At 32.8% G+C, this 12,858-nt stretch overlaps 1 protein-coding gene across 1 annotated transcript; it reads right to left on the reverse strand.

Annotated features, from left to right (window-relative positions):
- Positions 1 to 2,616: 2,616 nt before the first annotated feature.
- LOC136205296 (uncharacterized) lies at positions 2,617 to 7,328 on the reverse strand. The gene is made up of 8 exons (XM_065995831.1): positions 7,190 to 7,328; positions 6,941 to 7,092; positions 6,758 to 6,864; positions 6,613 to 6,678; positions 6,039 to 6,121; positions 5,765 to 5,808; positions 3,132 to 3,210; positions 2,617 to 3,038 (listed from the first exon to the last, which is right to left on the reverse strand). The coding sequence occupies exons 1-8, from the start codon at positions 7,229 to 7,231 to the stop codon at positions 2,943 to 2,945; spliced, it is 669 nt and encodes a 222-aa protein (XP_065851903.1). The 5' UTR covers positions 7,232 to 7,328; the 3' UTR covers positions 2,617 to 2,942.
- Positions 7,329 to 12,858: the final 5,530 nt, after the last annotated feature.

Below are 12,858 nucleotides of genomic sequence, written 5' to 3' on the forward strand. Positions count from 1 at the left end.
ACTAATCTGAGAAAATCGGGACGGATTCTCGATTTCGAACGCCTAAACAAAGCCTACGCGATCGAGACAGCCTTCGTTTTGAACAATATGCCATATCAAAAACACGTGTACAAAATATTTTTTTACATGTATACATGTTTTATGATATGTTACTAATGAATGATAATAAAACGCACATAGAATAAAAATAACGAGATTCATAATTACATAGAGTATAATTATAGTAGTTAGGAATAAAATTGGTCAAACTTTCAAACTTTTAGGAGGTAAATTACATCCATGGCCATCAACTTTTCTCTTATTTTTATTATGGCCCTGAACTTCAAAACTTGATATTATGTCTCCTTAATTTTTCAAGTTACTAACATAATGCCTCCTGAATTTTGCACTTTAATAACATGATAACTTTAATTTTATTTTGAGGTCATCAGCGATCATTTTGATCTAGTCAATGATAAAAATGGGCATTATATTAGTAAAATGCAAAGTTCAAGGATTCTAGTATTCAGTTTTAAAATTAAGTGACCATAATAAAAATAAATGCTAAAATCAGAGGCCATGAATGTAATTTTCCCAAATTTTAGAAATATAATTGTGCTTTAAAATTACTATTAGCTGCAAACTTTAGAAGTATAATTATATTTACAATAGATATAATGTTATTGGTAAATTACTATCAGTTTCCATCTTTAGAGTTATATTTATACTTTATTATTATTATTTAGGGTTAATTTCAAATAAATATCCTATGATTTTACGTTATGATTTTACGTTTTTGTAGATTGGTACTTTTTTTTAAGTGAAACCATGGGTATTTGAAATTACTATTTTTTAAACAAGTTTTATTATTTAGGAAAATTATGATTTAAGAGTCAATTTATCATTTAGGAGTTGTTTTAGGTGACAAATCTCATTTTCATATATGTAGATTATTTAAAGAGGATAATGTCCAATAAAATAATCATGAAATGTCAATCAATTAAGAATTAAGGAGTTGAAATGAAACATTAAGAAAATTTGCATTGAATCTTAAAAAATAGAAAAAACAAAAAATCAATAACTTTTCCGTGAATAAACTTATCACGAGATCCCAATTACAGGCCATAACAAAGAGATTCATGTATGTATGTATGTATTACTTAAATGATTGTATTAGACGTTTAAACCTTGACACTTGGATATTAGCTTCAAATGTCATTTTCTTCTCCAATTTCATTAAATAAATAAATAAATACTTGGATATTAGGCTCATGAATCTATAAACGAGTAGAGTTTACTATGCTCAGGTCCTGTTCGTTTATAAATCGAACCGAACACAGTCAAGTTTTTATCGAACCGAACACCGAACCGCTTATGAACGGCTCAGCTCATTTACAAACATATTTTTAATTAAATGGTAAATAATAAATTATTTAAATATCCATCATATAAATAAGAGAATAAGAAATTTGAGTTAAAAGAAAAAGAGGGTTAATAATGGTATTAAATAAACCGGATTAGGATAATTTCATAATATTAGTTTCATACCCTCCAAAAATTCGGCGAGTTCCCCTCGTAAACCCTCCTTAAACTCTTGCCCTCTCAATCCCCTCCCTCCCTCCCTCAAACATTTCCCTCCTAAACTCTTCTAAACCCTCGAACCAATCAAACTCTAAGTACACATAGCAATAACAATAGAAATTTTGGATAAGTTGAACATCTTATCACTTTAAACAAGTTTAGGAGGTCAATGAATTCAAAAGATCAATTGATCACTTTAAAAAAATAATAATTATAGAGTCAATAGATTAATTTAAACAAATCTATTGATACAACATTTGGATTTGGAGCAATTGACTTTTCCAAACAATACAAGAATTCTATATAAAACCTAAAAGCATGCATTGTTATTGGTCGTGCTAATTGCATACATGGTCATCCAAGTATAAAAAATGGAACGTCAATATTACAAACCTTCATTTATGAAAATTAAATTCATCAACTTTGCATTTGATTTTTCCTGTAGTTTATATAACTGTTATTGCCTGAATTCAGTCAAAATGATTAGGAAAAATCAAATTCAAAATTGGGTGAGTTTGATTTTCTAAAATGAAGCTTTAGGGGTGTTTGATTATCTACTTTTCACTGACTTTTCACTTTAAAAGTCAAAGTTTTAGGTGTTCAATTAGACAGTTCCTGTTTGTCTTTTTAAGCTTTTTACAAAAGCAGAGAATCCCTACTTTTTGGAAAAGCAGTCTTTTCAAAAGGCAAACAGCAAACAACAACCAGGAACAGCAAACAACAAATAGCCAAACGGATCCTTATAATATTCATGTTACATTTCTAATACTCAAAGGACCATGGATGCAAGTGCCTCAATTGGTGATAATTATATACATATGCAGGCAAAGCAATTCCAATTTAATTTTGAAACTTCAGCAAGACAAATGCATAATGAGAGAGAGCAATCATCATTCCCTAGCAGAATGGCCTCCATTAATTTGAAATTTTTGTTAGATGGAAGCACAAAACAGCCAATTCATTAGTCCAGTAACAGAAAAATAAATATTATAACCATGCGCGCATGCCCTATTCCTCTGTATATCATCATCATCATGCTCAATTAATCTCAAATACTAATAGTAATATTAAAGTATTTCTTTTTTGGGGTATAAACTACCATAATTTTAATCATACCAAAGCATTGTAGAAAGTAAAAGAAAAAACAAATAAGCAACTACCTTAATTACTTACTATTCCTGTTCAGTCTATAAACTACAGACATGCTTTCACCAGGCCCTAGGGAGAACCCCCAACCCAACCCATGTGCCAAACAGTGAAACAATTACCATTTAGGAGAAATGAGGTTTTCAGATCTGTCTGTGTGTTTCTTATATAGGAGACACTAGTTTTAACTAAAATGTACACAAACCTTATAATAGCCTCAGAGTTTCAGAAATTGATTAGCTTCTACCATTTGGTCTTCCAAAGCTAGGGCTGAATATCTGCCCTACTGCTTCAAGTGCCGACACATTCCAGCTCTCTGCATGCCTAACAACCTGTCAATTTGATCATTAATATGCAGAATTAACCTGATCTTCCAAGAACACTAGAGAGAAGAATAAGAAAGGTTTCTCTTTTTTTAATCTTACTTTAAACTCGTTGTTTAGTTCATAAGTTGTGCTTCCATCAATTGAAATGAGAGGCTTCCATGGAAATTTCAGATAGGTTCTGCAAATCATAAAAATTACTTCAGAATAATAATATTTTACCAGTGCTGCCATAAAAGAAAGTGAAAACTTTGATGAAAGGGAGGAAACACTTGTATTGAGAAGAGAAGGAAACACGTAATAGTAAGCTTGTCCTACAAATTTTCTATGAACCATCGCACATGATTCTGTCAATAATCTTTAATTTTCTTGCTTGTTAATCATCTGGTTCCAGTAAAGATTCACCAAATCAAGTCCTTCCAAACCAGAAGGATCTTTTACACCAATGTTAGACTGTATACAGTTCATCACAATTATATCAGAGACCCTGTGTTTCTCAGTGATGGATTCAGGATTAAGTGATAATGAGTGCTTGTGGTGGTCTCTGTGATTTATGTGTGCTAAATTGATATTTTTAGGTGCTTTACATAAAAAAAATAAAGCCTTGTACGCAGTTGCCATTGAATTTTCAATGTTTCTCGGTGACCAGTTGGTGCTCAAACCCCTCTAGGTCTCACCTCGATCAATCCCTCTTGCTTCTTTCCACCAATCTTACCCTATTTAACAGCTTCACAAAGGGTGTTTTTAACGTTGAACTGTGCGTATACAATTGCTAATCAGACATTTCTTCTTGCTGGTGATGTCTGCTTCTTTCATATAATCTGACAAATGATGCAGGCATCTTAAGTGTAAGACTAAGAGAAGTGGGGCCATAGTCTCATACAGTGTGTGCCATTAGCCACACGTTGTGTGAGCAAGAGAGCTGCTGGAGGAATCGAAGGGAAACTCCCCACACGGCGTCTCACCGGGGGGCACACAGCGTGTGGGATGCTTGAAAAGCCCCTCGAACTCTGAAGTGTAATTCACACACGGCACACGCTGTGTGACCTGTTTGAGGGGCTTCCCAATGTCTGCATCAATGAACCTGGTGGCCGGAGAACAAGAGCCACACGATGTGTCACAACACCCACACGGGACAAGGGGACAAGGCTGCCAGAATCATTGTTTACCCTCTAATTTACTGTTGTGCCATTGTCTTTAAATTACTGTCTTGCCATTTAGGTTTATTAACCTAAATGTCATTTAGTCAATATGTCCCATCCTACCCCTATCCTTTACTTCTTATTTACTTCTTATTATGTAACCTAGTCAGGGTGTTTAAGTCTTTTACATTTAATTGAAGGAGATATTTAAACCTTTTGTTTTGTTTGTAAGGATGAACAATTTTATGAATCATTTTTATCAAAACTCCTTTGGAGCAAAGGTTTTCGTACCTATTTGGATTAACTCTTTTAAGTTTAAGTTTGAGAAGAAATTTCTTTGCTGATTTACGATTAAAATCAACTTGTTTGTGATCCATATCAGCAAAGCTCTTGGCACTTGTCAGGTCCCGCACCTCAACTGCAATTTCTTTCTATAACCTGCTGATCAAAATCAGCAGCCCCTACTCCTGAGTAAGTGCACTAGCCCGTGCAGATAATTGTTGAAAGTGCCTTTGATATTCATTCACGGTGCCAGTTTGCTAGAGCTTGGCCAATTCTCCCAATTTACTGCTGTGCATTGGAAGTCCAAAAACGTTGATTCCAGCAAGATTTAAAGTGTCCCATGTCATATGTGGATTGTGCCATTCTAGTATAATAAACCATAATTGAGCATCCCCATCCAAATGAAAAGAAGCTAAATCTACCTTTTCATTCTCTGATGTGCATGGACGACGAAAGAAGTAGTTATCATTTACAAGCCTAGAGCGTCATAAGAGCCATCAAATCTCAGAAAGTCCAATTCGGAGAAACATGGAACAAAGTTTGTCTCGTTAGTAGCAATCTCCGCTCTCATTCCTTGTCACCTGTGAGTGTGACTTTCAGCCTCTGTCCCCCTATCAGCAATTCTGATGGCATTAGGACCGACTAATCGGTTTGAGATTGTTTTAGCACCCTTTAGGAGGTTTCTTTACCAATTAAAGTCTATTGTGTACACTAGAGGTGGAATTCAAAATCTCAAATGATTTGAAGGCCTTACCACTCAAATCAACCTTAATTAGTAAGGTCTCTCTCGACATATTTAATTCTACAAAAAGGCTTTTCTTTGTCCATGAAGCTTAGACGTAGAGGAATGATGAGCCCAAACCTGACATAGCCCAACACGGACGCTATTTCTTCATATAAATTAAAACATTTCAAGCATATCATAAATCTTTTCGATGCTCATCTTTTTTTTTGCCTTCCATTGTTAGTTCTTTGTGATGAGGCGAAAATCTCTAACATATTTCAGAAGTGCGCCAAAGGAACAATAAGAGTACTAGTGTAGCCAAACATTTAAACACAGATGGAGCCCCTTTCCTAAGTATTCCTTCTTTGAAAGGAAATAGAACAGTATAACTAATCAAGAAACCTTATACCAACTAAGGTTGGCTTGAGTGGACATGTCTTAAGTTGCTTAAATTAATTAGGTTTCGAGTTCGATTTCTAGTATAAGTAGAAACTTTTGATTGCAAAAGCAATCAACTAAAGGGTAGCTAATCAACCTCAAACTTAATAATAATAATAATAATAATAATAATAATAATAATAAGGCACCTTAGTTTCCAAGTAGCAAGCAAAGTCGTTTCAGAATCAGCTCCCTGCATGTAAGAAATACTTACCTCAAAAACAATTGACAGTGACACTGATAAGAAAAAACAAATTGTATAATTGTCCCAAGAAAGCAAAAGCGTTAGATCCATTGAATCTAGAACCAAAAACGCCTAAGCAGAGACATTAAACGGTGAACATTTCAGATGGTTTGACCTGTCATAGTTCAAACAACTAGAGCCACAAAGCAACTTTAGCTTTACTTGAACAGAACAATTACCTTTTCAATATTTTGTAAGCCAATTGATGGAGAATCAAAGAAAGGAACCAACAATTTCAAATTCCGTAAATACAACTCAGTACCTGTTGTTCCAAAACGAAGAAGAAAAAGTTTTAGAGATTTCAAATTGTGGTGAAAGAATAAAGAGGTAATATTTGAATTTGTGATGTTCATTCCACTGCTATAATTTCAAATTCTCACGCAAGGTAAAATTGTTTAAATGAGGTTAATCAAATTAGAGTTTTGTATGTAAAACAATAACATGGGAGACAAATTACAAGCTTCTTTTTCAGGAAGGTATAGCGAGACACCAATTGAGAGATTGAATAGATGGACCTAGCTAACATAATGAGAAGTTCGTCAAGGAATTTCATGTGATTATCACTTAATAATCCATCAGTAAATTAACTACTCTTTTTCATAAATGCAAAGAATCAACACCACATTGGACAGTTTGTTTTCTTGGAAACAAAGTTGAGTCAAGCAAAGCCTTTAAACAATAGTAAAGAGACTTAAAAATAATAGGAAGTCAAGCAGAAGCATTTTATCAAACACAACGTGATCATCATCTTACCTCGAAATCTAATAGTAGGATCTTCAAAGAGGCAATCTTCAGTGTAAATTGACAGAGTGAAATTCCCTATCTCAAAACAAAAAGAAAACCATCAATTCACTACAGCCCAGAGAAACTACAAAACAAATTCAAATTTTAGTATTACCTGTAACAAAATAAGCATTCTCATAATCGGTCTTAAGAATCATTATAACATCATCAACACTTGAAACAGATGTCTCATCCCTATCTTCATATCTTACACTACCCAATCTACGTAACACAGAAAACTAAAAACAATAATCAATAAACACACATCTGAAAGAGAAACAGAGAGAATTGAAAGAACCTGTCACTGCTGAAGAAAGATAAGACCCTTAAAAGCTCCGTGACTCCGCTCACGGCTAATTGCAAAATTTGGGGAGTTTTAGCTTTAGTTTCAATTCTGATCCTCTTTTCATTACTACGAGCACCTGAGCAACATCGAACTCCTACGGTTTTCTGCAAAATTGGGGGTAGCCTAGGTAAATAGATGAATTCAGGAGAGATTTTGAATTTGAAAACTTGAAACGTGAAAGAATTTGTTCAGTTTTGGTACCCTGAAACTGGAGGTTGGATTGGGTAAACAGATTCCCGCCATTTTCCAAGCGGATATTAACCGCTAATTGGCCGCCGTCTAATTTATCTTATTATTTTTGTATTTATTTGCCACCACCACTTCATTTCTTGCAGGGAAATTCCAAAAGATAATAGATGATAGGATTAAATTGCAAAATTTCTCCCAAACTTAATAACAAATATCAATTTTACCTTAACATCTATCATAATAGACCACTCTTACCGCCTAAAATGAGATTAGCAAAAAGTTAGAGGAGGGATCGGAATCCGTGCTCCAAAGTTTAACATGGTGTTTGTTTATTCAATTTTCTCATCTGGTTGTCTTTATCTGAAAAGTAGCTTTTTAGAAAATAATCTTTTTCCAATAGTTTAGGAATCTGAGCCGTGTCTCATTCCCATTGTGGCTGATCATCTTTCCGACCATCTACTGATCATCGCCTTGGTAAGCTATTACCTTACCGATAGTCAATTTTGACTTGTTTGTTAACAAAATTAACATTTTTTTCTTTTTGACTTTTAACTTTTTTAACACTGTTAGTCAATTTTGACTGTGTTTGCTAACATAAGCAACATCAAAGTACCTGTTTGCCAACTTTTAAACCACATAGTCTATGTTTGAAAATAACATGAACCACATGGTTTATTTTTTTACTTTTTCCTTTATTTTAAGTGGGATAATATATAATTATATATATATATATATATATATGAATAAATATATTTTTATATATTTAATTGAAGGGTTAATTTCAAATATAACCCCTGTGGTTTCAATTTTTGGCAAATAAATATCTGTGGTTTGATTTCGAGCAAATAAATACATGTGGTATGCTCCGTTTTCAAAAACGCGGAAATGGATGATGACGTTGTTTATATGCTGACGTGACCGATGGTAATTTAGTCAATAAGAGTTAATTTCAAATAAATTGTTGTGGTTTGCGTGTTTTTTCAAATAGATACTTGTGGTTTGGATATTTTTGCAAATAGATACCCGTGGTTTGTATGTTTTTGTAAACACAAAAAAAAAAAACACAACTTCAAAAATAATTATTTTGGCTTGATAATTGAACTTGTAATCTATTATGTGGCATAAACAATGAAATCAGTTGCCGCATAGTTAAGGGTTTTTTTGGACAATGTGTGATCACTTCGTTGATTACATGTTTTTGTATTTGTATTATGACATGGAAATGGCAAATTCTCTGTTATCTATTTTGTGACTACTCATTAGTATGAAATTTCCAAAGTTATTACGCTTCAGTTTTTGGACAATATTTGCCTAAATTAAGTGTTTGTTTATGGTTTGTTATACCACGGGTGTCTATTTGTAAAAACATCCAAACCACAGGTATCTATTTGTAAAAATATCCAAACCACAGGTACCTATTTGCAAAAGCATGCAAACCACAACAATTTATTTGAAATTAACTCTTATTGACTAAATTACCCTCGGTCACGTCAGGATATAGATGACGTTATCATCCATTTCTGCGTTTTTGAAAAACGGAGCATATCACAGGTATTTATTTGCTCGAAATCAAACCACAAGTATTTATTTGCCAAAAATTGAAACCACATGGGTTATATTTGAAATTAACCCTTAATTGAATTCGGTCGGTTTCAGTTAACCGCGGTTTTTAGAATATGAAAAATGTAACTGTAATCATTAATCACTATTTTTAAAATTAAAAACTGTACACTAGTCCATTGATTTCGATTAACCTTATTTTCGGTTTGGTTTTTCGGTTTTACGGATTTTTATATGCACTCCTACTATTTAGCCTCTAGTTCATAAAAAGAAAAAAAGTGATTTGGTTTTTATCAATTATTTTATAACATTGACCCCTAACCACTATCAAAGCTAGGATTTATGATTAAGGGAGGAAAAATATAAGAATGTAATAGAGTGTTGCTTTTATTCCAACAATACACTAAGGGGGCATTTGGTTCACAACGGGTAAGGGAAAAGGAATCAAGAAAGGGAAACTAAAGGAAAGGAAATGAATAAGCATTAATTCCCCTATGTGTTTGGATATGTTTAGGAAAGAGAATGGGGGTAAAGTGAATCTAATTCCCTACATGGCTTGGGGTAATGGGTTAACCTAAAGTGGGATAAACCTATAATCTAAAATGGATAAAGGGAATGAGTTTTTTTTTAAACAAACAAGAACAAAAGGAATGAAACCCTCTCATTCCCATTCCCATTCCTAAAGATCCCAAACCAAACGCACCCTAAGATTTTATGAACAATATTAAAGAATGTAGAATCATCGGTATCTTCTTTCTTTTCACCTTTATAAATAACAACTTTCACATTTTCAATGAGAAAATTACATACCAAGTGTACAATTTTTTTATCTCATATTAAATTTTGGTGTATAATTTTTTAATTTTGCATACTAATATACACAACTTTATGAGTGGCTTTCCAATATAATATATAACTAGTAAAAAGAATCGGTCAATATTGGTTAACTTGTCATGTCATCAATTTTCAACTCATTCCTTAAAAAAGTGAGGCCCAATAAGTTACTTTTATAACTTTGAGATTACAACTGAAGGGTATTATAATGTACTTTTAAGTCAATGAGATTACTCGATACTAAGTGTGTCATGTCGGTTTCAAAAAAAAAAAAAAAATCTGTCATGTCATTTATCATGTTAATATCAAATGATTTAAACTTGGTTTAGTACATGATTTGTTTTTTGAATTTGTTCAAAAAACTTGATTGGCTCCTTTACCTTTTGAAGTGTCTCGATTGCCTCTTGAACTTACATAAAATGTTCAGTTAGTCCTCTGAACTTGCATAAAATATAATCAATTAATCACTCAGTTGCAAAAAAAAAAAGTAAGTTAAATGCGGAAGATGTATTATACACGTCTTAGATTGTTATTACATAATTCATAAAATAAATTAAAAATGAAGTTCTTACTTGCTCAACTATAAAATTTGTCAATATTAGAAATGCATACCCCGACCTTGATTGTTTTACTTTTTTAAAGATGTATGCAATACATCTTCCGCATTTAACTTATTTTTTTACAATCGAGTGATTAATTGATTACATTTTGCGTAAGTTCAGGGAGTTAACGGAACATTTTATGTAAATTCAGGAGCTATTAAGACACTTCAAAAGTTCAGAGGATCAATAAAGTTTTTTTTGTACAAGTTCAAAGGACAAATTATGTATTAAGCTTTTAAACTTCAAACCAATAAAAAAAATATTGTGTCATAATCATATCAATCCAATTAGACTAGTATCGACTTTGTATCGTATTTGTTTACTAAAAGTAAAATTGATTTTTCTGGAAACATTAAAAAGTAAAATTGTATATTTCATACATTAGAAATATATATAAACTTCCTTAAAAAATGATGAGGAAAATTTAAACTTTATAATTATAGTACAAAAATAGTTAAATGAAGATGTTTCATGATAAGGAGAGAGTAAATTAGGAATTTTTTCTTAAACAAAAAAAAAATTCAACGAAAAGTAAGGAAAAAACATAAAATGAAGGAATGAAAAAAAATTGCCGCTGCCGGGATTCGAACCCGGAGATATCAATTCATGGATCAAATCCGTAGAGTTGTCTTTCCTTGCTACAGCGGCTGAGTTCAACTTGTGATACAAAGGCACTACATTAATATTTAAACTCGTTCAAGCAAACTTACTGAAAAGACATTATTATCTATTCATTATAGGGTAAATTACACCCATGACCACTGAACTTTACCCATTTAACATTGTAACCACTTAACTTTAGTTCTTAACAGTATAACCACTGAATTTTACACTTTTTAACACCGGTGGCCACTCAACGCCTCAAAACGACTGTTAACAGCTTGAAAATAAAAAAATCGAAGAGTTAATAATAAATTTCTAAGGAACTTTAATTCTTGAAAATTTTCGTTTTGAGGTCATTTAGGTGTTGTTTGGTTAGGAGAGAGAAAGTGAATTTTTAGAGAGAGAAAGCTTCAAAAAAGGTGATTTTGGAAAATAAAAAATGTGGTTTCATGGTAACGGTCGTTCTGAACAACTTTAATTGTTGAATATTTTCATTTTGATGTCGTTAACAGTCATTTTGAGGACTTGGTTAAAGTTGAATGGCCACCAGTGATAAAAAAAAATATAAAGTTTAGTGGCCATACAGTTAAGAATTGAAGTTCAGTGACCATAATATTAAAATGGACAAAGTTCAATGGCCATGGGTGTAATTTACCCATTCATTATATTTAAAATTTAAAAACCTAATATATTAGCAGCTCCCTGAACTGGTTCAAAATAGTAGATTGGTTCCCTAAACTTTATAAGTGTCTCACTAGCTCCCTAAACTTGCCTATTTCTTATCATCAGCCCCCTTTACTTGTCCATAAAAGTAGATTAGCTCCTTGAACTTTGCAAATGTCTCACCAACTCCAAACTTGCTTATTCTATAACAACTAAATACAAAAACTTATTAAACTTAAATTCTAAAAGTACGTCTTCATCTATTCGAGAGATAATTTTTCGCTTCTCATACCTTTCAACCTATTATAAGAGTTAGTATTGCAGATTTGAGAGATTGAATTGATGAGGATCGATAATTAGTATTATGGTTTTTGTATTTAGTTGTTACAGAATTGATGCGAACCCACGAGGAACAATGCATCGAAAACCCGACAACTAGATTTGATCCCTAGGAAAGCTAACGAATCAGGGTCGGACAGAAAAGAACCCTTACAAAACTAGGTTGTAAAGACTCAATCCCAGTCTCCAACAATTAAGGATTTAATCCCGAATTGTTCAAAGTAGTGCCCCAAAGAACACAAGAGAAACCACTCACAACTCTTTAAGAGTAATATTTTAATTAAGATGAAACTTGTGTCTTACATATGAAAAAGCTCACCTTTAAATAGGTAAAGCAAATACAAACAATGACTTGAATTGCCCTTACATATCTTTGATAACAATAATAATACAAGGGCATTTAAGTACTTTATTTAGTCAAACCATTAAGACAAAGAAAATCAATACACATAATTTGACAATAATGCAAATGAGAAAACAAGACTCAATTCTCATGGAATTGATTAGGTTCACATTGTGTTGAAATTGTGATTTTGACCATTGAAATAATTAAATCAATTCATATTGAATTGATTTTATTTTCCAATAAATCCAAATGGTTAAAATTCACATGGTGGTTTTTTTTGACTCAATTTCACCGCTTGTTTTATCTAGTCCATGTTCGGTTTCTTTGATGTGTCCGCTTTCCGAATAACCCGAGAGGTATGAAAAAGTTATAGCTTCTTGAATTCCACCTGTGTCAATTTGGTCCGACATATCTAACATTTGCACCACATATGTTTGGAGCTCCTCTTCAAACTGCTTAGCACGTGCTCGAGTAACAGGTCCATCTGGTAGACGTATTCGCTCCATATGAGAATCCGTATTTTCAACCCGGGTTATATCATTCCCTCCCTCCTCAGAAGGATTCGACCTCGAATCAGAATCTGCATCATAAAAAGATAAATCAGTAACATTAAAAGTAGCTGATACATTATACTCACCAGGTAAATCAATTTTGTAAGCGTTGTCATTAACGCGCTCCAAAACTCGAAAAGGACCATCGCCTCGGGGTTGAAGCTTATTTTTACGAAGTCCGGG

Source organism: Euphorbia lathyris, chromosome 9 (genome assembly GCF_963576675.1).
Source record: "Euphorbia lathyris chromosome 9, ddEupLath1.1, whole genome shotgun sequence".
NCBI lineage: Eukaryota > Viridiplantae > Streptophyta > Magnoliopsida > Malpighiales > Euphorbiaceae > Euphorbia > Euphorbia lathyris.